This window comes from Delphinapterus leucas, chromosome 2 (genome assembly GCF_059928025.1).
Source record: "Delphinapterus leucas isolate spDelLeu-1000000601 "Yukka" chromosome 2, BTC_Dleu_Yukka2, whole genome shotgun sequence".
Taxonomy (NCBI): Eukaryota; Metazoa; Chordata; class Mammalia; order Artiodactyla; family Monodontidae; genus Delphinapterus; species Delphinapterus leucas.
In genome coordinates this window covers 24,694,244-24,721,691 of record NC_143130.1, presented here as the reverse complement: position 1 = coordinate 24,721,691, position 27,448 = coordinate 24,694,244, and the positions used below count along the sequence as shown (strand labels likewise).

Sequence of the window (27,448 nt, the reverse complement as noted above, 5' to 3'; positions counted from 1 at the left end):
GAGGGTGTGGGGGGAGCAGACAGCGCCCAGCCTCTCGGGGTTCCAGGGAGTGACTTGGGGAAGGAGAGGGGGGATGAGAGGGGAGAGGAAGGGGAGAAGAGAAGAGAGGGAGTAGGGTTAAGGAAGCACAGGAGGACAGGGAATGAGGAAAGAGAATGGAATGAAGAAGGAATGTTCGAAAAGGACAGAACCCAGCAGGGTGTGGTGGAACAATGCCAAGGAATCCTGGAAGTTCTGAGCTCAGAGGCACAACCGTGCTGTTGGGACCAGCTCGGCCTCTGCAGGTGGGGCGCCTGGGCTCCAGGGAAAGAAAACCCGACGAGTGAGAGTATCACGGGAACAGGGGTGCCATCAGACGGGGATCTGATTATTCCTGTCCGTTTGTCCCCGCAGAACATTCCAACATTACCTGTTGCCTACGACTCTTAAATATACTCTATACAACGCCCAGCCCACCCACCCACGGACTCTTAAACAGGTGTAGAGAGGAGAGTGCGTGGTGGTACTCTGGGTGATGGAGGGACTGTTCAGGTGAATTTTGACTACCTGTGGGTTTGCCTTCAGTAATGATTTGGAGACCTAACCCCTCCCGCCTCCATTAAGATGTCACTCCAGGCTCCACCAGACACGTGGATGCAACTGGGATGAGGACAGGCAGGCAGCTAAGGGTGATCTTCCTCCTTAGGTCGGCACCCTTTATCACTTAAAAGATACAACACGCATTAGCCAGTGGCATAAGTTAAAATGGGGCTGCCGAGAAAGAATAAAGTGGCTTCTGTGTTTAATCAATATCCTATGATAAACCATAATGGAAAAGAATATATAGAAAAAAGAATGTATATATATGTATATAATATATATACACACACACATATATAATGTATATACATGTGTATAACTGAATCACTTTGCTGTACAGCAGTAATTAACACAGCATTGTAAATCAACTATACTTCATTAAAAAATTTTTTTAAATAAAATAAAATACAAAGGTCCCTGCGGAGCGAGGCACCAATGTTTTGAATGTTATCTGCGCTCTGTCCTCCCCTCAGCTGCGATCCAAGGGCAGAAGTACTTCGTTAGTTCTTGTTGGACTTTTTCCTCCCTACCCCCTAATCCTGACATAACAGCATCTCAGTTTCTAAAGGTTTTTGCCTTCGCAGCCTGGACTTTCAGAGAGAGAGAGCTCTTGTGCTTTTTCTCAGGGTCCGGCTGAGTAACTCCACGGTGGAGGGCAGCAGGCTCGGGCTCTGCTCTCAGGCCATCAGCATCAGAGCTGGGCGTCTTCCCGTGCACGTGGAGTTCACAGCACGCTTTGGGGACAGGCTCGCCAGCTTAAGTCAGGCAGTTTTCTGCGCAGAACTATCCAGCAGCGAAACAGACGTGCCAGGCTCGCTCCCTGATGGAGCCACAGACAGAATCGCACTCGCTGGTGCTAAGGAGAGCGGCAGGGGCAGGGCTGGGGCTGTGGAGGTCAGGAAGGGGCAGCTCCAGGGGAGGGAGCCAGTCAGAGGAGAATCAGGCAGGTACCACAGAAGGCATGGGGCCAGGGGCGGTGACATTTGACCTGGAAGACTGGGCACTTCTCTGGGAAACAAGGCATGGGGTGGGGACAGGTGGAAGGAAAAGAACAGCAGTGGCTTGTTATCGGGGAACTTCTCATTCAGGATCACGGGGCTCTTCCGGGCTGGACGGAGAAGCCAGTCACCTCCATCCTCCCCCCCCGCCCCGCCCCGCTCCCTGGTTCTCTCCATCAAAGCTGCAAATCCAGCCGCAGGGGGTTCCGTTCCGTGGGGCCACGCTCATTAAACTCACCGTCACACTTGAGGCCTTGCCTCGCCAGGCCCCAGAGCAGGGTCCCACAGTGCTCACAGAAGGTGGGGCTCTTGTAATTGTAGACCTTAAATCTGTGTGGCATGTCGATTTTGAACCTCTCCTTGTGGAACTGAAAGGGAAAAAGAATGCGTGATGGTCGGTGTGTCCCCACTTCCCCACTTTTCACGTCTTAGCAGATACTTTAGCACAGTGAACAGAATAATAAAAAACACTGCAGTGATGTTTATTAGAACCCATAATTTTTTACTTGTCAAGCCTTACAGTCATGTCCAAAGAAGACAAGAAGCCGTTAGCTCTTCTAGGTCAAGGGCAAGGGGGCAAGTCTGCGGCCTTCCCACAGACGGGCTAAGATTTCAGGAAGAGGAGACCAGGGTTATTTATTTAAATGGGAGCTAAGTAAACGTACTTCCCTTCTTCGTTTTTTTTTTTTTTTTTTTTTGCCGTACACGGGCCTCTCACTGTTGTGGCCTCTCCCATTGCGGAGCACAGGCTCCGGAAGCGCAGGCTCAGCGGCCATGGCTCACGGGCCCAGCCGCTCCGTGACATGTGGGATCTTCCCGGACCGGGGCACGCACCCGTGTCCCCTGCATCGGCAGGCAGACTTTCAACCACTGTGCCACCAGGGAAGCCCTTCCCTTCCTACTTTAATGTAAATATTTCCTTTTCTCTTTTAACCTAGCACTAGTGCTTTAACCTTTGGAAGATGTTATATAATGCCTCCTCTAGAGAAATCGGTTTATTAGTGTGGGAGCCCAAGGTGGGAAGGCTTTTCACACTGCTTATACATGAACTGAAGAGACAAGAGGTAGATAACAGTTCTGCCAGGTGCTGTGATAGACACGTTAGACCCGTCACGTGTTATCTTTTACATGTGTGATATCTCATACAACCCTCAAAATACCTCTTTTGAAGCAGCCTCTGTTAGTATCCTGCTTTGATAGGTGGGGAGATTCAGCACAGATAGGGCCAGACACTTGTCTAGGACACACAGCCATCAACTGAGCTGGGATATCTATGAGCCTGACAGTCCGAATCTGAGCCCATCCCCTCTTCCACCATTACTCTTCGCTCTCTCAAAATAAATGTGATGGTTTAAGGGATGGAGAGAAGGGAGATGACAGAGGGATGCTGGCAGTAGATACAGTGAAGATTTTCTTTTTTAAAGTGTTCTAGAGTTTAAATTCTCCCCTTTAATCAAACTTATTACATTAACAACAACAAAAAATCAGGCACTCTGATTCCTGGCAAGAATACTGATATTCTTGTGCAGTATAAAAAGTTTTATTTACTTGAGATCTCTACAAAAATCTCTACATGGTGGCTTTTGGTCAGCATTTAGTCTTTAGAATGGCTATTTAGAATGGCTTAAAAGCTGCCCAGCACTTATCGAGATATTTTCAACCAAGAAAAAGTGCCTTTCAGAACTCCTATTTCGTAGAAACTTTTCCACATAAATATGAACAAGTGATGGCAAGGTCCAGGCTAGGAGACTTCTACATCAAATCCTGAACCCAGGTCCAAATGGTTCAAGATGTGTCTGGGAAAGACTACAGATCTGTACTTTCCAACACGACAGTCACTCACCCACATGGGCCAACACCTACAAGGTGTTGAAAAGATGTGCTGTAAGTGTAAAATACGTACTGGATTATGACAACTTTGTATGGAAAAAAAAAAACCAATGTAAAATATCTCAATTTTGTATATTGATTCTATCCTGAAATGATAATATTGGAGCAGATTGGGTTACATAAAGTATATCGTTAAGATGAATTCCACCTGTTGCTTTTTCCGGTCTTTAATGTGGCTACTTGAAAGTTTAAAATTTTACCTGTGGCTCTCATTCTAGTCCTACTGGACGTTAGCCATTGAAGTTCACAGTCATGCTTACAATTTGTGATTTTTCCAGGAAAGCTGAAGGCATCAGAAAAAGGGAGCAGGCGGGCGGGATGAAAAGAGGCACTGTGATTTCAACGAACAAAAGCCTTAGTCTGGGAGACTGAGATCCGAATTCTAGTCTGCCAGGTGAAAGTGGCTGACCTTGGACAAACTACTTCAACCTCTTTGAGCCTTGGCAGAGTCACTCATAACAGGAGATTATCCCCTTCTGGCTCTAAATTTTAAAAGACATTCTACTCTGGAAAAACCCAACCGATCTGCTGTCTCTTTGCCTACCCCTTTGCTGGAGAAAATCACACACCCGGGAGATGGCTGCCCTCAAACTCAAATGGACTTGCAACTGTGCTTGGCAATCCTGCTGCTTTTCTTGAATCCCCTTGCCCTGCCATCTATGAGATAATTATTTTACAGCTCCTCCTTCCTCCTCAAAGACACTTGCTGCCTTCTTTCTTCCCCTAGTCCTCAGACTTCATCGAGGACCTAAGTCATCTAAGGGAAGCTCCCTCATCTGTCCTTCCCCAAATCTACAAACCTACCTTCATCTACAACCATCTCTTCAGTTCCTTCCTGTCCGTCAGAGTTTCATGTCCATGTGGCTTTGGACCTCTTCCCTTCTTGCCAAGACTGACTGCTTTGGTTGCCTGTCTCTCTCTGCAGCTCCATCTTCCTCCCTCTCCCACAGAGTAAAGTCTAACTTGCCACCAGATGATACATCTCAAAGTTCATTCTGAAAGAAATACTTGCCTCTCAATATAAGAATTACATATCTGTTACCCTCCCTTGTAAATGCTCACATCTGCATTTTATAACCATTGCCTATACTCTTTAACTGTCACTTCTAGCTGTAGATGCCACAGGAGTCGTTCTCACATAATTGATCAGAACTATGCTTTCTGGCCACCTTTCTGTGATGTTTTTCTGGAAAAGGTAGAATCATTAAAATTCTTCTTGTGCTCTCTTATTCATCCCCTAGTTTTGGATCTCAGTAACCATCACCACTGGAGAGGAAAGGGTTTTAGGGTGTGCAAGGAAAAATATAAGCATTCAAATTCAGGCATTAGGAACAAGAATTAGTGGGCTGTAAAATTTAATGTCAGGATAAAATCATCGTATTTCAGACAGAGAGGAATCTAGATCCGTACCATGGTTTCTCGGCTGTTGATAGCTGATCCCGTGCACTTCGCTATAACCTTATCGATACACTTCTTGTGAATTGCTGCATTACATTCTGAAAAGAAATGACTACAGCTTGAGATTTTCAGAAGTTAAGGGACAACTAAACGAAAAGAATGACGATAATACAAAAGAAATCCTTCTGACTTACGTCGACACTGGTAGCCCTGTTTGTTCAGACCCCTGCAATAAAGCACATGTTTGAATATTTATATGGACCTTTGAGTCAACAGTAGTAGCAAAAACATTTAAAAGATGAACAAGATCCCATAGCTTTCTGCTATCACAGAGCATTTTCTGATCTGAAGCACTAGTCTATTATTAGCCAAGAGTGTTAACATGTGCTTTTATTTATTTATTTTTTTTTTCCGGTACGCAGGCCTCTCCCTGTTGTGGCCTCTCCCGTTGTGGAGAACAGGCTCCGGACGCGCAGGCTCAGCGGCCATGGCTCACGGGCCCAGCCGCTCCGCGGCATGTGGGATCTTCCCGGACCAGGGCACGAACCCACGTCCCCTGCATCGGCAGGCGGACTCTCAACCACTGCGCCACCAGGGAAGCCCTGTGCTTTTATTTTAAACTGCTTTGTGAAAAGTCTGATAATTAGATAAATGAGTTGTTGTTGATTTCCCTCCCATTTGCATATTTTCCAAACAAACATGTAGAGATAAAAATGCCTGACCAAAAATCGATAAAGCGGGGGGGCTTCCCTGGTGGTCCAGTGGTAAAGAATCCACCTTCCCATACAGGGGACGCGAGTTCGATCCCTGGTTGGGGAACTAAGATCCCACATGCCGCAGGGCAACTAAGCCCGCGCGCCACAACTACAGAAGAGAAAACCCGCATGCCACAGCTACTGAGAAACCCGCACACTGCCGCAACTAGAGAAGCCCGTGTGCCGCAACGGAAGACCCTGCGTGCTTCAACAAAAGACCCCGCATGCCACAACTAAGACCCGATGCAGCCAAAAAAAGAAAAAAATTTTTAAATTAATATTTTAAAAAAATGGATCACGGGATCGTGGTAGCAAATTTCCATGTCTGCGCTTAAAAATTCAATGTCTCACTAAGCTCAGTACAGATAAGCAAAGATATCTACATTTATAACATTTTATTTTGTAACATTTTATTTCCTCTTTCTGAGTATCTGAGAATATGTGCAACTAATGAATTCTCAAGCTTAAGACCGAAGCCTGAGTAACATTCACTCTTAGAAAGGAAGGAGGTTCAAGTCATTAGATGAAGACAGTTGATGGAAATCCACCAAAAGTCTACTTGACCTCTGGATACCCTGGTTACACAGGGGTTAAGGAGAGAACACCCCAGAAGAGGCAAGGAGGCTGGGGCCAGAGATAGGAGTCGTTTCAAGTCTCCACTCCCCCATAGCCTTCGCTGTGTGTTTACTGAGGGTTGAACGAATCTCTCTGTTTGAGGGCTCTTAAGACACCCAAGAGCCTTGTAAACATTGAAACCCATTAGCTCCAACGGGCAAGTGTTGCCTTTTGCAGACATTAGTAGCAGCACGGTTGGGCTGTGGAGCTGGTGGCAGTTTTGGCTGTAAAACTGTGCTTACGATAAAGATCTCTCCTTCTTCTTTCCCTTCCCCCTCACCCCCATAAGCCTCCCATTTAATTGGAAACTGAAGTCCTTGGAACCTTTCCTAAGGAGGCTGGTTCCCTTGCTCTACAGGAGTTATATTATGAAAATGTTCTAGAGAGTCACACCCTTTGAACCTTCTCAATCCAGGTGAGGCCACTGGAAACTCTCAAGTGGTACCTATTCCGGCACACTTCCCCAAGGTGGGGCATGCCAGACCTGGCGGATCAAGAAGACGCGACAGAATGCATAACTTGAAGCTTGGAGTGAAATGCTGAGTTACCATTACCAGACAAACTCATGGCAGACGGAGCAAAACGTGGGTTGTGGGAAAAAGGTGGCCGTGAACTCATGGCACTTGACGTGGTGGACCTTGGCCTGTTTGATGGCTCCTCGGCGCTGATGCAGAGCAAAGAAGCCTTCGTTCTCGAATTCACTCATGACCTTTGTGTCTGCAGGAAGAGGACAGGGGACAGAGTGACGTTCTGCCATATGACTGTCAGGGCTTGGGGGAGCGGGGCTGGGGGAGATGGGGAAGGGACAGAGACAGACGAGGAATGAGACAAGCATCGAGACCAGCAAACCCCAAGTGCTTTTTTTTTTTTTTTAATTTTATTTTATTTTTTACACAGCACATTCTTATTAGTTATCTATTGTATACATATTAGTGTATATATGTCAATACCAATCTCCCAATTCATCCCACCCCACCCCTCACTTTCCCCACTTGGTGTCCATACGTTTGTTCTCTACATCTGTGTCACTATTTCTACTTTGCAGATAGGTTCATGTGTACCATTTTTCTAGATTCTACATATATACGTTAATACACGATATTTGTTTTCCTCTTACTTCACTCTGTATGACAGTCTCTAGGTCCATACGTGTCTCTAAAAATGACCCAATTTCGTTCCGTTTTATCGCAGAGTAATATTCCATTGTATATATGTGCCACATCTTCTTTATCCATTCGTCTGTCGATGGACACTTAGGTTGCTTCCGTGACCTGGCTATTGTAAATAGAGCTGCAATGAACACTGGGGTGCATGTGTTTTTTTGAATTATGGTTTCCTCAGGGTATATGCCCAGTAGTGGGATTGCTGGGTTGTATGGTAATTCCATTTTTAGTTTTTTAAGGAAACTCCATGCTGTTTTCCATAGTGGCTGTACCAATTTACATACCCACCATAGCGCAAGAGGGTTCCCTTTTCTCCACACCCTCTCCAGCGTTTGTTGTTTGTAGATTTTCTTTTTTTAAATTTTTTTGCTGATTTTTTAAACATCTTTATTGGAGTATAATTGCTTTACAATCGAGTGTCAGTTTCTGCTTTATAACAAAGTAAATCAGCTATATATATACATATATCCCTATATCTCTTCCCTCTTGCATCTCCCTCCCTCCACCATCCCTATCCCACCCCTCTAGGTGGTCACAAAACACCGGGCTGATCTCCCTGTGCTATGCGGCTGCTTCCCACTAGCTATCTATTTTACATTTGGTAGTGTATATATGTCCATGCCACTCTCTCACTTTGTCCCAGCCTACCGTTCCCCCTCCCTGTGTCGTCAAGTCCATTCTCTAGTAGGTCTGCGTCTTTATTCGTCATCCTTGCGCAGGGGCCATACAAATCTTCTCTGTATTGTTCCAATTTTAGTTTATGTGCTGCCGAAGTGAGCACTGTTGTTTGTAGAATAATGGCCACTCTAAGTGGTGTGAGGTGATACCTCATTATAGTTTTGATTTCCATTTCCTATTAGTGATGTTGAGCAGCTTTTCATGTGCTTCTTGGCCATCTGTATGTCTTCTTTGGAGAGATGCCTATTTAGGTCTTCTGCCCATTTTTGGATTGGGTAGTTTGTTGTTTTAATATTGAGCTGCATGAGCTGTTTATATATTTTGGAGATTAATCCTGTGTCCTCTGACTTGTTTGCAAATATTTTCTCCCATTCTGAGGGTTGTCTATTCGTTTTGTTTATAGTTTCCTTTGCTATGCAAAAGGTTTTAAGTTCCATTAGGTCCCATTTCTTTATTTTTGTTTTTTATTTCCATTACTCTAGGAGGTGGATCAAAAAAGATCTTACTGTGATTTATGTCACAGAGCGTTCTTTGTATGCTTTCCTTTAAGAGTTTTATAGTGTCTGGTCTTACATTTAGGTCTTTAATCTATTTTGAGTTTATTTTTGTGTATGGTGTCAGGGAGTGTTCTAATTTCATTCTTTTACATGTAGCTATCCAGTTTTCCCAGCACCACTTACTGAGGAGACTGTCTTTTCTCCATTGTATATCCTTGCCTCCTTTGTCACAGATTAGTTGGCCATAGGTGCGTGGCTTTATCTCTGGGCTTTCCATCCTGTTCCATTCATCTATTTCTGTTTTTGTGCCAGCACCATACTGTCTTGATTACTGTAGCTTTGTAGTATAGTCTGAAGTCAGGGAGTCTGATTCCTCCAGCTCCGTTTTTTTCCCCTCAGGACTGCTTTGGCTATTCGGGGTCTTTTGTGTCTCCATACAAATTTTAAGATCTTTTTTCTAGTTCTGTAAAAAATGCCACTGGTAATTTGACAGGGATTGCATTGAATCTGTAGATTGCTCTGGGTAGTATAGTCATTTTCACAATATTGATTCTTCCAATCCAAGAACGTGGTATATCTCTTCAACTGTTTGTGTCATCTTTGATTTCTTTCATCAGTGTCTTATAGTTTTCTGAGTGTAGGTCATTTACCTCCTTAGGTAGGTTTATTCCTAGGTATTTTATTCTTTTTGTTGCAGTGATGAATGGGATTGTTTCCTTAATTTCTCTTTCTGATCTTTTGTTGTTAGTGTTTAGGAATGCAAGAGATTTCTGTGCATTAATTTTGTATCCTGCAACTTTACCAAATTCATTGATTAGCTCTAGCAGTTTTCTGGTAGCATCTTTAGGATTCTCTATGTATAGTATCATGTCATCTGCAAACAGTGACAGTTTTACTTCTTCTTTTCCAATTTGTAATCCTTTTATTTCTTTTTCTTCTCTGATTGCCATGGCTAGGACTTCCAAAACTATGTTGAATAACAGTGGCAAGAGTGGACATCCTTGTCTTGTTCCTGATCTTAGAGGAAATACTTTCAGTTTTTCGCCATCAAGAATGATGTTGGGTGTGGGTTTGTCATATATGGCCTTTATTATGCTGAGGTAGGTTCCCTCTATGCCCACTTTCTGGAGAGTTTTTATCATAAATGGGTGTTGAATTTTGTCAAAAGCTTTCTCTGCATCTATTGAGATGATCATATGGTTTTTCTCCTGCAATTTGTTAATATGGTGTATCACATTGATGGATTTGCGTATATTGAAGAATCCTTGCATCTCTGGGATAAATCCCACTTGATCATGGTGTATGATCCTTTTAATGTGTTGTTGGATTCTGTTTGCTAGTATTTTGTTGAGGATTTTTGCATCTATATTCATCAGTGATACTGGTCTGTAATTTTCTTTTGTTGTAGTATCTCTGTCTGGTTTTGGTATCAGGGTGATGGTGGCCTTGTAGAATGAGTTTGGGAGTGTTCCTTCCTCTGCAATTTTTTCGAACAGTTTGAGAAGGATGGGTGCTAGCTCTTCTCTAAATCGTTGACAGAATTCACCTGTGAAGCCATCTGGTCCTGGACTTTTGTTTGGTGGAAAATTTTTAATCACAGTTTCAATTTCATTATTTGTGATTGGTCTGTTTATATTTTCTATTTCTTCCTGGTTCAGTCTTGGAAGGTTATACCTTTCTAAGAATTTGTCCATTTTTTTCTAGGTCGTCCATTATATTGGCATAGAGTTGCTTGTAGTAGTCTTTTATGATGTTTTGTATTTCTGCGGTGTCTGTTGTAACTTCTTTTTCATTTCTAATTTTATTGATTTGAATCCTCTCCCTCTTCTTCTTGATGAGTCTGGCTAAAGGTTTATCAATTTTGTTTATCTTCTCAGAGAATCAGGTTTCAGTTTTATTGATCTTTTCTATTGTTTTCTTTTTTTCTATTTCATCTATTTCTGCTCTGATCTTTATGATTTCTTTCCTTCTACTACCTTTGGGTTTTGTTCTTCTTTCTCTAGTTCCTTTAGGTGTAAGGTTAGATTGAGATTTTTCTTGTTTCTTGAGGTAAGCTTGTATAGCTATAAACTTCCCTCTTAGAACTGCTTTTGCTGCATCCCATAGGTTTTGGATTGTCGTGTTTTCACTGTCATTTGTCTCTAGGTATTTTTTTGATTTCCTTTTTGATGTCTTCAGTGGTCTCTTGGGTATTTAGTAACGTATTGTTTAGCCTCCATGAGTTTGTGTTTTTTACCTTTTTTTCCCTGTAATTAATTTATAATCTCATAGCATTGTGGTCAGAAAAGATGGTTGATATGATTTCAATTTTCTTAAATTTACCAAGGCTTGATTTGTGACCCAAGATGTGATCTAACCTGGAAAATGTTCCGTGCACACTTGAGAAGAAAGTGTAATCTGTTTTTTTTGGATGGAATGTCCTATTAATATCAATTAAATCTATCTGGTCTGTTGTATCATTTAAAGCTTGTGTTTCCTTATTAATTTCCTGTTTGGATGATCTGTCCGTTGGTGTGAGTGAGGTGTTAAAGTCCCCCGCTATTATTGTGTTTCTGTCGATTTCCTCTTTTACAGCAGTTAGCAGTTGCCTTATGTACTGAGGAGCTCTTATGTTGGGTGCATATATATTTATAATTGTTATATCTTCTTCTTGGATCGATCCCTTGATCATTATGTAGTGTCCTTCCTTGTCTCTTGTAACATTCTTTAAAGTCTATTTTATCTGATATGAGTATTGCTACTCCAGCTTTCTTTTGATTTCCATTTGCATGGAATATCTTTTTCCATCCCCTCACTTTCAGTCTGTATGTGTCCCTAAGTCTGAAGTGAGTCTCTTATAGACAGCATATATATGGGTCTTGTTTTTGTATCCATTCAGTGAGCCTGTGTCTTTTGGTTGGAGCATTTAATCCATTCACGTTTAAGGTAATTATCGATATGTATGTTCCTATTACCATTTTCTTAATTGTTATGGGTTTGTTTTTGTAGGTCCTTTTCTTCTCTTGTGTTTCCCACTTAGAGAAGTTCCTTTAGCATTTGTTGTAGAGCTGGTTTGGTGGTGCTGAATTCTCTTAGCTTTTGCTTGTCTGTAAAGCTTTTGAGTTCTGCATCGAATATGAATGAGATCCTTGCTGGGTAGAGTAATCTTGGTTGTAGGTTCTTCCCTTTCATCACTTCAAATATATCATGCCACTCCCTTCTGGCTTGTAGAGTTTCCACTGAGAAATCAGCTGTTAACCCTATGGGAGTTCCCTTGTATGTTATTTGTCATTTTTCCTTGTTGCTTTCAATAATTTTTGTCTTTAATTTTTATCAATTTAATTACTATGTGTCTTGGTGTGTTTCTCCTTGAGTTTATCCAGCCTGGGACTCTCTGTGCTTCCTGCACTTGGGTGGCTATTTCCTTTCCCATGTTAGGGAAGCTTCTGACTATAATCTCTTCAAATATTTTCTTGGGTCCTTTCTGTCTTCTCCTTCTGGGACCCCTATAATGCAAATGCTGTTGCGTTTAATATTGTCCCAGAGGTCTGTTAGGCTGTATTCATTTCTTTTCATTTTTTCTTTATTCTGTTCCATGGCAGTGGATTCTCCCATTCTGTCTTCCAGGTCACTTATCTGTTCTTATGCCTCAGTTATTCCACTATTGATTCCTGCTAGTTTATTTTTCATTTCAGTTATTGTATTGTTCATCTGTTTGTTTGCTCTTTAATTCTTCTAGGTGTTTGTTCCTTAATTTTTCTAGGTCTTTGTTAAACATCTGTTGCATCCTCTTGATCTTTTTCCAAGGTCCTGGATTATCTTCACTATGATTATTCTGAATTCCTTTTCTGGAAGGTTGGCTACCTCCACTTCATTTAGTTGTTTTTCTGGGGTTTTATCTTGTTCCTTCATCTGGTACATAGTCCTCTGCCTTTTCATTTTGTCTGTCTTTCTGTGAATGTGGTTTTCATTCCACAGGCTGCAGAATTGTAGTTCTTCTTGCTTCTGCTGTCTGCCCTCTCCTAAGTACTTCTTAAGGTTGGTACAATACGAAGTATCTTACCTTAATTCCATAACAGGATTATCACAGGGTGTATTGCTATAGGATTGGAACCATGAGGCTGGATTACTGGCTTGACCCTTCACTCCTCTTTCATGACACTGAGCTATATCCTCTTTCAATTTTTAAAAACAAAAGTCAGAACATTCAAGGTATTTACCAGCCTCTCCTATTCACTGTCAATGATGATTCAGCCAGAAAAGGCAGGAAGTGGCAAATACTTTACCTGTAATTCTAGAGAATAACGTGGTTACTGACAGTAAGTTGGAAACGACATTTTTTTTTTAAGGTCCCAGTATGCTTTGTATCTGGTTGTTTATGGACAAGAAAAAGTAGGAGGGAGCTGGCCAGACTTCTGAAGACAAAAGAACTTTGGGAAGTTGTTTATGCTCTGGTTCCTGAGGCCCACAGTAATCAGAGGCACCAGCCATAGATTACACAGGTCAATGTGGAAAGGGCCAGAGATGAACAGATCACTGCAATTAAAAAAAAAAAAAATGTAATCCTGGATGTTACCTAGTCACCTACATCAAATCATCGTATTCACATTTCTTCAGTTCACCCTGGGCTCTGGATATTGGTGAAGGTACTTTGGGTAGTAACTGTCCACAGTGCCCAATACCCAAATGACATCTTCCCAAAAGGCTGGTAGAATTCCGAGAATACCAGTGAGAGTATCAGCCCTGGCTGAAGCCCAGGCCCAAAGAAAACACACAACAGCAAGGCAGTCGTGGTTTAACAGCACGATGGAAACTCTAGCATGTGAGAGAGTGTGACATGGTAAACAAGAAAGAAGTAACAAAAATAATCATCATCACTAAAACAAGGGTAATGAATTCAATGATTATAGTTCCTACAACCACGATTTTAAGTAGCTTGAAGATTCTTGGATGACTTATTCTATTTATTTTTTCCAAATACAAAAAATGGAGGTTTAGCGAGAATAAGGGGCTCATGTTTCACAAATGAAAAGAGTTCACAATATTTAAACTAAATTATTTCCATCCTGGCTAAGCCACGGCAGAGACTGGACAACACACTTGAGGCAAATGTTCCTGCCAAAGTACTTTAATTTCCCCACCCCTTAGAGTGGCCAGCCTAGAAACACACTGGGTGGACAAAGGCGGGGCATGGAGGTGGAGACCTCTCCCCCAGGATGCAGCCTAGTCTCAGGACTCATTTTAGGACAAAAGTCTTCTCCACAGGGCTCCACAGGTCTGTTTTACGGAAACTCCAAACTTCCAGATGAAAAGCCTTCCTAATAAAGAGCTCCTTAGATAGGGCTGAATATTTTGCCTAATATTTCATTAGGCAATTTAAGTCTTTTTATTAGGAACTGGGTCAGAAGTAAACTAGGCTTGGCGAATAAGGGATTAAATTTAGGGTCACTAAGGCAACTGCCTTCTTCTTCAAGTTCTGGTTTAAGTGTAGAGATCAATTTACAACTTGGGACTGGCATGGTAGGCCATTTGTAAGATTTGACTCATTTTTATTTTGGTCCAGATGTAATGAAATAAAATAAAGCATAAAATTACTTTTAAATTCAGGGATGGAAGTGGATTATTCTGGGAACCCTATCTGTATGACTGTAAAAAAATTTTATATATATATATATATATATATATATATATAATTATGTAAAAATTATATATAGTCTAATACATAAACTATTATATAACAGTACAGACTACATATAACTATATATTTATAAATATAAAATAGTCTGTATTAGAATATAACATTGTACATTTAAAAAATGCCAGAGTATTAAAAAGGAATTCATTCCCTTGCTCCTTCCTGTGATTTCCTTTATCCTCTGACCATTTCAATCATTACAAGAAAGTAAATGTATAAAAGCTCAGAATTTTAAACATTCTCCTTGTATTTACTGGTTATTTCTGAAGTAATTTGGCCTTCTGTTTGTTTATTGGCTTGAAATAAGTGCGTTGGTTTTTGTATGTTTGGTTATTTCTTTTATAGTAATGGCGCCCAATCTATTTATTTAATCTGTCACTTGTTTGTAGTCAGTTAAATCACAAATATTTCCTGACCAGCTATGAGCAAACTGTTGTGCTGAATGGTCTAAAGAACTATGAGACATCACCCCTAATTCTGAATGGCTAATAGCCCAGTCAGGAAGACACGGCACTCACACAAAGAATAGACTTGGAGATAAGTACACACCCATATTTTTTAGGAGGTAGGAAAAGGAATTACAAAAGAGGCCATGAACAGGCAGCTGAAAAATTAAGAGGAAAACTTGAATAATATTACATCAAGCAATCCAAGAAAGAATGGGTTTCTCAGCGTTGAATGAAACAGAGGTGTCAAGGGAACTGAAGGTTAAGACACATGTATTTGTTTTGAGGATCTGTTCTCTTGGAGAAAGCCATTTAGCAGATTGGTTGAAATATAAGCCAGACGCTTAGGGTTTAAGAATTGACAGAGTAGTGAAGAAACAGGGACTGATATATTAAACTACTTTCTCAAGAAATGTGTCAGGGGAGGAAAGGAAAGAAAAACTCATGGAGGTTAAAACATTAAAAAAGTTTTTCTTTTCAGGTTGGAGAAGATGGCTTAATTATGTATGTCTTGGCAATGAGGCAGCAACCAAAGAAAGACAGAAAAGTTGAAGGTGGCAGAGTGGAAGTGTGACTGATGTTACAGAGCTGCTAGCGGTGAGAGCCAGGAGACCAAGAAACGGAGGGACTTTCTCTGAGGCAGAAGAGCGGGAAGAGATGCAGGACGAAGCAGCTGAATCCTGAAGTGCAGAGACACACAGAAGACGTAGTCTCTCCCAACTACACTGGAGGTAAAGCCAACCTCCAAGAGTAAGAGAAGATCAAGACACCTTCAGCAACCAAGGAGTATGGGCATGTTTGGAATAGCCACTGTGTGGGAACCAAAAGAAAATAAAAGGAATTTCTAAATGCCAGGGTGAGTCCAACTGAACAGTTCAACAAACATTCATCGAGTACCTCCTACGTACTCACTGAAATAGGAATATGAGTGAAATCATGCCATTTGCAGCAACATGGCCAGACCTAGAGATGATCATACTAAGAGAAGTAAGCCAGACAGAGAGAAGACAAATATCACACGACATCGCTTACATGTGGAATCTAAAGAAAAAGAAAGACACAGATGAACTTATTTACAAAACAGAAATAGACCCACAGACATAGAAAACAAACTTACGGGTTACCAAAGGGGAAGGGGGTGGAGGGATAAAAATAGGAATTTGGGCTTAACATATTCACACTATTATATATAAAACAGATAATCCACAAGGACCTACTGTATAATACAGGGAACTATACCCAATATTTTGTAATAACCTATAAGGGAAAAAGATCTGAAAAAGAAAGTATATATTGGGTTGGCCAAAAAGTTCGTTTGGGTTTTTGTGCAACTCCTTACGGAAAAACGTGAATAAACTTTTTGCCCAACCATATATACACGTGTGTGTGTGTGTGTGTGTGTGTGTGATGTATGTAAAATAGATATATATATCTGAATAACTTTAATGTACACCTGAAACTAACACAACATCGCAAATCAACTATACTTTAATAAAAAAAAAGATTTTAGGAGTAGTAGCATTTGATTCATTGACACAGCACTTTGACAACAGGATATAAACGCAACAGGAAGAACTGACGGGCTATCACAGGCACCAAGCACACTGCCTGTGAATGTAACTTCTGTGAACGGCATCTGTGTGTGAGATGGAAGTGAAACTCTTTAGTGATGCATTTTTTTCCCTCCTTGTTCCTAAAAGGATTTGAGGTGACTAACTTGAAGCATTAGTATTTTGCTACTATAGTGTTATAGAAAATATTTATTGGTTTCTTATTTATTTTGTATTCTACTGATGGTGTGACAACTTGTTATATCACATCATTTATACACAGTGTGTACACACAGAGCAACACATTAGCAGAGCCTTTGGTGTTTACATTAAATTCCCAAATGAAAATACAGACAGACTAGAAAAGCACTGGGCATATGAATTCACACCATTTAAAAACGAATGCTATAAATGTTTTCTATTTCTATGTGGATCTGGCCCCACAGACTGTATATTCAACTCATGCTTGAGCACCACTGGGAATTTTAAGAAAATTCCTCATGCTTCTATCTTCTTTGCTCTCAGAAAAGCAAAGTGAAATAAGTTGCAAAGGAGAGGAGACATGCCCGCCACACCCCCAAACAGGAATAAGAAATGCCACTTGCCACTCATTTCCAGAAAGTATCTTGCGTTCATTAGCATTCGGCCTTGAGGTTTCAGCTCTAACTGGTGTAAGGAAGGAAAGAAACAAGGGTCAGAATGTGAGACAAGTGCTGAGTTGAATGACATCACAACTGGCGGGTTTGGTGATGGCAGGAGATCCCCAGCGCAGGGCCCACCCCTGTTCCCTTTCACTTAACTTACCCATATTATCATCAGACTAGCACAGCATCCGTGAACATAGGCTTTCTTTTATTAAAACACCTCAGCAACTACCTAATTTGACTTGGAGACCAAAACTTCCTTAAGGAAGAAACCAAATTCTAAAACAGATTCTATGTGACTTCCTTGCCCTGCACTACAGCTTATCTTAAGAGTTGTAATAGGGTAGATTCATATCTTGATGGTGACAAAAGAATCATGGAGGCTGGGGACTAGCTCACTTGGAGAACAAGTAGGTTCCCTCTGGAAGGAAAGAGAAATCCTGCTTTGAGGACGCCTGAATACACTTGCCCCTAGGTTAATCGGGTATTAAATGGGAGTAGCCTTTTTCTTTCACACAGAGAGCCTGTTTCCTTTGGAAAGTGCTGGAAATTTTCACACTGCTAAGGGAAATTTTAATTAGATTGGTCGAGGAAGGGATTTAAAAAAACGTATTTCAGGACTTCCCTGGCGGCGCTGAGGTTAAGAATCCACCTGCCAATAAAGCAGACACGAGTTTGAGCCGTGATCCGGGAAGATCTCACATGCCGCGGAGCAACTAAGCCTGTGTGCCACAACTACTGAGCCTGCGTTCTGCAGCCCGTGACCCACAACTACTGAGCCCACGTGCTGCGACTACTGAAGCCCACACGCCTAGAGCCCGTGCTCCACAACAAGAGAAGTCACCTCAATGAGAAGCCCACGCGCCGCAACAAAGAGTAGCCCCTGCTCACTGCAACTAGAGAAAGCCCGCGCACGGCAACGAAGACCCAACACAGCCAAAAAAGAAAATATAAATAAATAAATTTAAAAATATATATACACATATATATATTTCAGTATCATTATGTAGAAGGGATGATGCAGGAAATCATGTGATGTGACATAAGGGGGAAAATGGCAAATCTGACACGACCTGACCACTACTGATTATAGAGTAAACTGTTAACACTGTACTATAAATATGCTAAAAAGAATACAAAGGTGAACTGCAGGGCACTGCCGATCATTACATCCATGGGTAACTAGAGTAACTGAAAAATAGTAAGAAGGGTCTGGTCAAAGTCAGGACTGAATATGAATCATGGCTAAATAATTCAAGGTCATGGTGACCTTGTGCCTGTCACCAGACCTTTAAAGATCTCGGAGAACTGACGTAATAGTGATGTCGATGTTACAGCATCACTACTATTAGAATTTTATGATGTGACAAGCCTGTACTGCTTGGTTATCTACACATTCTCATGCAAGCTTAAATAGATTAATGAAAAGAGAAGTGCTTTTGACAACAAGTATATACACCATTATTTTCTGGTTTATGGAATAATAAATAAGGAGGCAAAAATAAAGCTAGAAGAGCAAGGGAACAGGGGGTCAGTCCCAAAGGAAGTGGCAAAAATTGGTACCAGGTGACTGCAACCAATATTACCAATATTCAATACCGATATTCAGGAGTTAGTGGTGATGGTTGAAATTAAACCAGTTAGCTGCTGGAAGAACAACGTTCACAGAAAGTGACAGTCCATTATGTTTTTGAGAGCGAACAGGAGATAACCGCACCAACAGGGAAAATCTTGGGAAAGCAGAAGGAAAAATCTTAATGTTTGGAAACTGGATGGTGTTTATGGAAGTGAGAGGCAATTCTGAGAAAATCATTTTTGGTATTTTTTAAATAGAGAAGCTAATTTTAAGAAAGCAGACTGCAATAGAAGCAAGGGAAACTATAAGTCCAAAGCAACCTGTTGACCTTTAAACGTTATAAATAAAAGTGAACTAACAAATAACCCTGAAAACAGCAAAGGTGGAAAATGTAAGAAGGTTGCTAGTAGTTAAATGAGGATCAAAGGGCTTATGTCTCAAAAATCCCAAATATGCAAAAAGTGTAAAAAGCCTGATTAGGATAAAAATCAGAGAAAGTCGAGGCAAGAAATCAAATGCAACTTTAAGAAATACAAATAGAAAAGCAACTTGTTTGTCAGTGATGCTTAACAAAAGAATTTTTAAAATAGTTATCCTCTCATTAGCTGAAAAGGAAATCAAATAGCCTGCTACTTAAAAAATTAGAGATTTGGTGACTCTTCCCTTTTTTTAAAAAAATGGGGCAGAAAGTGGAAGATAAATGGGAATGGGGGAAAAAACTGAGGAAAACTTTCTCCAGTTTCTCTCTTCTTTCTCTGAGCCTAGCCAAATGCTCCCAGGATTCAGTTGTACCTACAGCCTCACCCCCTCACCTACCGGGTTTGTATAAACCTTTAACACTAAGTCACATACCTGTGACATTATCCACTTATTTAAACTCTTCCTACTTGTATAACTAGCTACCCAAGAGGAATTCTGCTGAATGCGGAAGTTCTCAACAGACACACTGAACTAAGTTATCTAAACACATCTAAGCATGGGGAACGTTAAGAAAAAATCTTGATATATCTTTATCTTTAAAGATTACTTTAGTGATACAAGCAAAGATACATGTACTTTCCTAAAAGTACCCTTTTTTTCAGGTCAAAAACACGTAATTGACACAAAAATCTAGGTTTTAGGCTTGTATCATTCCCATTTTGAAACCTGTGACCTGAAGATCTTTTGGCTGGAGTTCTTAAGAATCTGCACAAAGCAGAAAGGTAAGAATCTCCTTTGCACAAATGATACAGACATGTGAAAACACTCTCTGGGTTTCAGACCATGTAAAAGCAGTTTTTACTAGTATATTTTCTTCAATTTTTGTACCCCAGAAGTTTTCATTAGAATTTTTTATGCTTTCATATTTTACTTCTCCCTTTAACTTTCTAAACATTTGCTACCAAAGTAGTTATAATCTAAGTTTTCAAAAACTTGGTGTGGTAACACGGATTGTGTATAATGTACTTTTTAGAGTAAAGTAAGCTAAGTGAACAAATTACGGCTAAAAAAAAAAAATTATAGGGATTGAGATATCAAACATTAAATGGATCTTTGCTCTCTCTTCTCACTTATTCACCCATCATCTTATCTAAAATATTTTATCAAGGTATCACATAGGTACCTAGATATCTTGATATCTACATGATACCCTGATAAATAGGCCACAGGTAGGTTCCCAAGTTATGGAAAATTTGTGATATTTCCAAGCTTACTTCAACAGTTATAAATAAGTCAGTAACAGTTCTTCATAGCCTAAGAGACCTTCTTCCCCTTACATAAGAATCAAAGAGATTTGAGTATACCAGTACGTTCTAAGACTGCAGTGAATAGTCATCATTATCAAGCCACCCACGAATCCGTGGTAGGGAGTCAGTTTACTTAAGGCCAGCGTATCACACCTTCAGGATGACACTGAAATCCTGAGCTAGTCTTCAACTACTATGGCTCTTATCACTTAATGGAATAGACACTTAAAATAAAGCTCACAGCTTGGCTATTTACCCATATTTCTGTCTTCCCATTGTTTTTCCTACATCTCTCGGCCAGGGAGTAGAGCTCCACAGTTGTTTCGGATATTAGGTCCACATTTTTGCCCTTTACGATGATCTGCATTACTCTTCCCTTGTTGATATGGGCGTCAAAAGTGCTGTCCCAGGGAGGGTACATGGTTGGCTTTTTCTGGATGTACATCTGCCCATTCTCTAGGAACAGAAAGATATGTTCTCATTACTCCCTTAACCAGCCCTGGGAAATAATTCAGCTCAACAGTGGCACCTATTCCCTCTGCTCTCCGGGATATATCAGTCTGTTGGGAGAACAAAAATAACACGTAAAGGAATTAGAGATTGATCTGAAAGATACAGGGGCATAATTTCAGGCTTACAATGGGTGCTCCTTTAAAAAGATATTTAAAACTTTTCCATTTGACATAAATACACTAAGAGGCAAAACCTTTAAAACATCATGAGCCGTTACTTCCTTCCCTCATTTGCAAATGAGGATATATTTTACATAAGCCATGCGCCCTAAGCAAAAATTAACAAGTATTCCGGAGAGGTGGTGGTCCCCATCCCCAGAGCCAGTGAAGCCGGCTGTAGACCTGCAGGCCGGTGGGGGTCCTGGAAATGGTTAGTAACAGGAGCCAAGGTCAGGATGATATAGTTTAAGGGAACTTCCCCAGAACCACCAGGCGACTGGACTTACTCGTGGGATTAAGCAGTGTTGTCCTATCTTTCATCCATATTGGATTTTCCATAGTATTTGTTCTTTAATCATTTCAGGAGCGGAAAACTGCAGCTGTATTTCAGTGTGTGTTTCTTGTGATCATAAGCACACAAAGTGGCAGATTTAGCAATGCAGAGATGTTGATAAAGCAAAAGGAAAAATTCACTTAAAACAGGGCAACAAAGCAGTTCTGAATCCTGATTCTCTCCGGCGCACGATGCTAAAAGCAGAACAGGCATTTAGCATTTGCTAAATTATTCTTCGGGAGGTATACAAGGATTTGAAGAAGCTGAGACTTCAAATTTTAGGTAAACCTGACTATTAGAGGTATAAACTCTGACAGTGTTGAGCGTGGAATAGGAAGGGGAAGATTTTTATGTCTTGTTTAAAAGAAATTTAACTCAGGATCGGACTATAAGAAAAAGCAACGGCAATATTAGTGATCGGAGTAACGTTTTACTTCCACAGGTTTGAAGCCACCCCTCATAATTCCTTTAATTCCTCCCAACCACAACCATTCTCCACACCCTGAAAAAGGACAGAAATTCCCACAGCAAGGCATTTTTTACACCTTCATTCAGTAACGTTTGCAATCACTTAAAAAGAGAAACAGAACTCAAGCTCCTGTCTATTTAAAGTGGGTTTTGCCATTTTCAAAGGCTCCCAGACGGACAGCACTGTGTCCTGTTTGTCCCTGTTCTACTGCTTTACGTAAAATGCAGCCTCACACCCCCAAGACTGAAATGTGCTTAAACTCTAGAGAAGTAATATTTGAATGATCATGTTCAGAGTGATTTCTTTTCCGAACTAAAAAAAAAAATCGACACCCCAAACCTCTAAACTCCACAGCCTAACCTTTTGGAAAAACAAAGTCTTTTTTGACACGTTCTCTGGATCCACACGGCTGATTAGACTAAGTTCAAAGGCAAGGCCAAAAGAAGAAGAAATTTTAGAAAGGCTCTCAAGAGGCAAATGTCAGTGAGAGCTGTGGTTGTAAAGGGAACTGGATCCCGGGGACATTAAGTCGAAAGCAGCTTTGAAAAACTCAGACATTGCACACTTCAAAGATTTTGGTGACCTTTGAAAGGTCTTAGATTGGGAGCAAGTGCCATTCTCACTTTTAACTAAACAGGAGAGAAACCTGGGCAGAAGGGAAATCGAGATCATCAGACAGTCTTCCCCGCTTTGATGTGCTCACAGGGTCTGGAAGGCTGAAGTCAGTCAACCACAGAGCAGAAGTCTTAGAAGGGAGAGAAAAGCCAACACACCAGGATTTGAAACCCCAGGGTTCTGAGCTGGAAACATCTAGCTGGAGGTTCTCAACTGCAAAATCAGGTTCCTCTTGCACCTGTGAATGTCACCCCCTTAAAGGACTATTTTTTTCAGGACTTTTGTCTCTCTCCACCTGTCTCTCCAGCCCCAATCCTTCTCTCTCCCCACTACCCTGCTTTAATGTCTTCACTTCACATGACTTACTACATGATATTTTTCTTTCTTGCCTATCTTCCTCTGCTAGGAAAGAAGCTCTAGAGGAAAGGCACGTATTCTGACCCAGTATACAGTAGGTGCTCCATAAATACTTTCTCTGTAAACGAACTATAATGGCTCCTATTGTTACTGGGACTCTGCATTGGTGGCAATCAGACTTCCCTACGAAGTCTCTGTGAAAACCAGAATGTGTGTAGGAAGGCAGTGAAGCTGGAAAAATCATGGGATGTAAACTTCCTCCCGCCTTTTTTTTTTTTTTTTTTTTAAGAAAGTCCATGAGAATCTTAAAATACAGAGGCAGGGATCAGGGAGGGTGGGAACAGTTGAAGTGATCATGGAAAGATTCCAGACAGAATAATTATTTTAATGGAATGATTTAAACCCACAAAGGAATCCGGGAAGACTGTCACTCTCTCCCCCTCACCATGAACTTCTCATAAATATTTAAATTTGACAAAATATGAGTATTCTTTCACTCAACCAGGGTTTTAGTAAACACAGAAGTTAAGTTTTCTGTAATTTGGACTCTAAGCGCTAATCATATATTCTTTGTACTATTCATCTGAGCTTGGCCAAAGAAGCAGTAAACCATCTTTGGGGTTAATTCTAAGATTATGCAGACTTTATCTATAATCACTGACAACAACCAGACTTAACACCACCATGTTTTACTTCAGCTCATTAGATTTTTTTTCCCCCGTTGACTCTTCACAATAATGTCCTCAACTCATTTCTCCTTTCCTTTGTTTATGTGGAAAACGGGACCATGAAATATTGTAGAACATGAGGCAGGAGACCAGGTCTAGTTCAGAGGCTGTTACTAAGCCCCTATGCCTTTGATAAAGCACTTGGCTTCCCTGGGCATCAGCTTCCTGAGCTGGAAAATTAGGTTGCGCCAGATGACCTTGAAGATCCCGGAAGACCTTGCTTCCCAGTTCATAGCAGGGTCTTCCTCCTCCTCTCCCACCCCACCTACACCACCCACTCAAGCTTACCTGATTCAACATATTCTTTGACAAGCACAGCACAGTAAGGGTTAACAGCCTCTCCCTGGCACGGCTGGCAGGACCCGCAGTCAAAGTTGGACAAACCAATTCGAAGAAACGGTGACATGGCCGCTCCCTGAAAAGCGACAAAAGACAAAAGCTGTTTGGGGGCTGCAAAATATATTATTGTGGGTGTCCCACCCCCACTTAACCAGTGCTTTATCTCTGACAGCCAGAGCCTGAAATGGCTCAACTATCCATTCAAACAAATGTTTTACTTCCCCTTCTGCACAGTACATTATTGGGCTCACCCCAAACCACAGGCTGACTAGCCAAAGAAAGTGGCGTTCAGGACTTAGCGTTATTGAACCTTGTCAGTTAGACCTAAGTTCCACTCTTAATCGAATGGAGTTTTATTTAATAGTTGCAGAGAGAAGCAGAGGCTTTCCAACATTTTATTTCTTCTATCAATATTATTCAAGAAGGTACCCAGGAAACAACACGCAGTAATAAGAAAATGAGTTTACAAACAGTGAGTCTATTTGAGTCACACCAGTTGAACATGACACCACGAAATTCTTACATGGGCTATTTATGTGTGTGATGGAATTGGCTCTAGATATTTATTCAGCAGCTGATCTCTGTTTAGTTTAGACACACATACACACATATACATATAGATATAGATAAATTAAGCTCTTGAATATTACAAACCACTTAAAAACCCTAAATCACTGACCACCGTAAAATACCACTTCATTGCGGAAGGAGAAACAAAGTCCTTCGTAAAAGCCAAAGAACTAATAATTACACTTTCCTGGAGGTATCGGTGAAAATCATCGTAGTGTTGGCTACAAATTCCAGAATTTTCCAGTCTGATTCTTCACCTGTTGTTCCTTCCTTGTCTTTGTTTTGTCCATTTACTTCAACCCTTTTTTGAACCTACTTTTCCACGAGGTTCCATTAATCTGAAACTATTGCCTGGTATTCAGTGATAGAGTTACGTCTTTGCTTCCTCCTTCTCTTGAACCGATTTTGCCTCACGAATTTTCCCAAACATTCTTACGCAAGCCAAAGATATCCAGAAGAAAGCATCAGCCTTCTTTTCTACCTTTTTGTGAAGGAAGAAAACTACTCAGAGTAACAGGATCCCAGATGTGAGAATCAATGACACAACTGGAAATCTTGGGCCTGTAACCCTGAATCCAACAGAGCCATAAAAGATTGCCAGTCCTCTGGAATGCCGGCAGCCTGGGTATTTTTTGAACAAACAGAGAGACAAATTAGGGGCTCTTGATCACTGCTGTTAATTTCATGGAGGTTAAGAGAGTCCCAATTTCCTGCAGTTCAGCAGGTTTAACTAAAGGAGATGGTTATGGAATCACCATGATTTGTCAGGAGTTCTTAGCCTTGGAAACACATTCTGTATAGTCACTCTGCTGAATTAGCAGCTAGATGACTTCCAGATTTGTCTTTAGGGGGCCCCCTTCACCCTCTGAGCTTAGAACTCTTGGGCAGAAGCCCGGCTAAGAATTGAGAATTCTCCAGAGAAAACTTCTTTGAGACCCCCATTCCTGGACCACGTAGATCTTTCAGACAAATCTATATTCCTCCACTAATCAGGAACAATCACCAAGAACCAGCATCATTTATGCGAGTATTTACCACGTGTGGACTTTTTGAAGATTTCCTTAACACAAGTGAAGGTAAGTAATTAATTCTGACTTGAGCCTCGAGGGATCACTGACTCATAAAGTCCGAGTTACAACCACTCTGACCTTTACTGATGGATGTGTCACTCTGCTATTTCCAGGCTGGGTTCAGAATTAGGCAACAGCAGCTCAACATGCACCTGGGAAAATCTGTCTGGGGAACAGACTGAAAGGTCTAGTGTCCCCAGGGGTTCTATCATAGTAAGGAACAGAGTTACTGCAAAACTCCCTCCCCCAACAGGGCTGGCTTAGACATCAACTGACTTCCTATCCACAGCCATCCTGATTCCCTTGCCAGTTCACCAGACTCGCCTTCCCTATCCCCTCACCCAATAGCATTTTGATGATCTGCCCAATGCATGCATCTGTCTGGTAGCCAAGCCACTGTCTTTCTAAAGGTCTAGTCACAGTGACATTTTGACATTTAGAAAGCAGAACTGGCATCTGTGTGCTTAACCTCACACGTTGTTCAATAAAGCCTCAAGCTCAGGGGGTGCCTTTTAAAGGCAAAGGGTAGCATTTTATTGCTGAGCTGCCCAGAATCTTTTCCCCTTCTGTAACAGTAATAGGCAATCATCATGAAATGAAGAAAATACACAAAATTGGTAAAACACTCCTCATAGTTCCACCGACAGAAGCAAATCACGGTTACTATTTTGATGGATTTTCTCTAGTCTATTTTAATTAATGGGTTTTGTGGTTTTGTTTTATATGCTGCGCTCGTACTGTGTGTATGAGATTATATCTGACTTTTAACTTAACTTTTACCAAAATAACTGTCCAAGCTGCTATGTCATCTCTGTAAGCATCCTTTTAATTCTTACATGATAGCCCACCGAGGGACAGCTCCATTATCTGCTTTACTGAAGTCTCATAGTTCCACATTTAGATTGTGTCTAGTTTCTCCATAATAGAAATAATGCTGTAATAAGCTCCTTTTACATTTTTTTTTAATTTAGGAAGAATGCATCAAACTAGATGACCAGAGAATTCCACTATTACTAGATCAAACAATATCACTATGTGTAAGGTCATACACACTTAAAGAAAATAACAAAATGCAAAGGCAAAGACTTAAGGAAAATATCTACGGTAAATGCAACAGAAAATAAGTTAGCATCATTCTTATATGATAAGCATACACAAATGTGTAGGGAAAAAAAAAAACCCAAAACTACTACCCATGACCCAACTAAATAAGTGGCAATGACACAAACTATACAAAATACAAAAAACATACTTGTAACTAGTTTGTAGGAAAATGTTCAGTCTTGCGAGCAATTTAAGACGTACAAAACAAAGCAGGATACTATATAATTGCATTTATATGACATTCTTGAAAAGACAAAACTATATGGAGAAAAGAAGCAGTGGTTACCAGTGGTTTGGGTAGGGGACAGGGTATGATTATAAAAGGGTGACACGAGCAGGTTCTGGGGGAAGATCCAACTGTTCTATAGCCGGATTGTGGTGGTAGTCACAGAAATCTAGACTTAAATTCACAGAATGATGCACCCAAAACAAAGGTCAATTTTGCCATATGATAATTTAAAAACCAAAATTAAGAAATATGCCACTGGCATTTCAAGGCATAGATTATAAATTCAGAGGTTATATAAAGAATATACATTAGGAAACTGAGAACTCATATAATAAAATATTAAACTAAAATCTGAAGTAATCCAGCATAGTTTCAGTTTACTAAAGGGAAATGGTTAGAGCCTTAAGAAAACATCTTTTACTCTGTAGTATTTAAGGTCTCCTGAAATTTTGCATTTTGGTGCAAATAGCTGAGAAAAAAATAACATTGGAACTTGATAATGCATTTTCTTTGAGGATCCATTAATATTCAATTCAATTTAATAATATTATTTTATTGTTTTATAATAAAATATTATTTATTATAAAATATAATTTTATTATATTTCATATTATTTTATTAATAATATTAATATAATTATTATTATTAATATAATAATAAATAATATTATTATTATTTTAAAACAATAATATTATTTTACCTGTGCAATTAGCAAATATTTTAGAAATGCTCTTACCTAACAATGGCAAGGACAACATGCATCATACACTTC

The 27,448-nt window shown here is 40.5% G+C and overlaps 1 protein-coding gene and 1 non-coding gene across 6 annotated transcripts in view; both read right to left on the bottom strand.

Annotated features, from left to right (window-relative positions):
* PRKCQ (protein kinase C theta) overlaps positions 1 to 27,448 on the bottom strand; it is a 152,529-nt gene that overhangs the window by 79,256 nt on the left and 45,825 nt on the right. The window contains exons 2-8 of one of the 5 annotated variants that reach the window (XM_089906534.1): positions 23,653 to 23,779; positions 20,447 to 20,646; positions 16,849 to 16,909; positions 6,790 to 6,952; positions 5,060 to 5,091; positions 4,878 to 4,963; positions 1,816 to 1,945 (exon numbers count right to left, since the gene is read on the bottom strand). In XM_089906534.1, the coding sequence (XP_089762660.1) occupies positions 1,816 to 1,945; positions 4,878 to 4,963; positions 5,060 to 5,091; positions 6,790 to 6,952; positions 16,849 to 16,909; positions 20,447 to 20,646; positions 23,653 to 23,770 (790 nt within the window). In that variant the 5' untranslated portion in view covers positions 23,771 to 23,779. Of the gene's footprint in view, positions 1 to 1,815; positions 1,946 to 4,877; positions 4,964 to 5,059; positions 5,092 to 6,789; positions 6,953 to 16,848; positions 16,910 to 20,446; positions 20,647 to 23,652; positions 23,780 to 27,448 lie in introns of those variants that run through there. The other 4 variants (XM_089906533.1, XM_089906535.1, XM_089906536.1 and 1 more) reach the window with 4 other exon arrangements.
* On the bottom strand, positions 8,072 to 8,179 carry LOC115802847 (U6 spliceosomal RNA). The gene has a single exon (XR_004023398.1). It is a non-coding gene; the product is annotated as a U6 spliceosomal RNA (small nuclear RNA).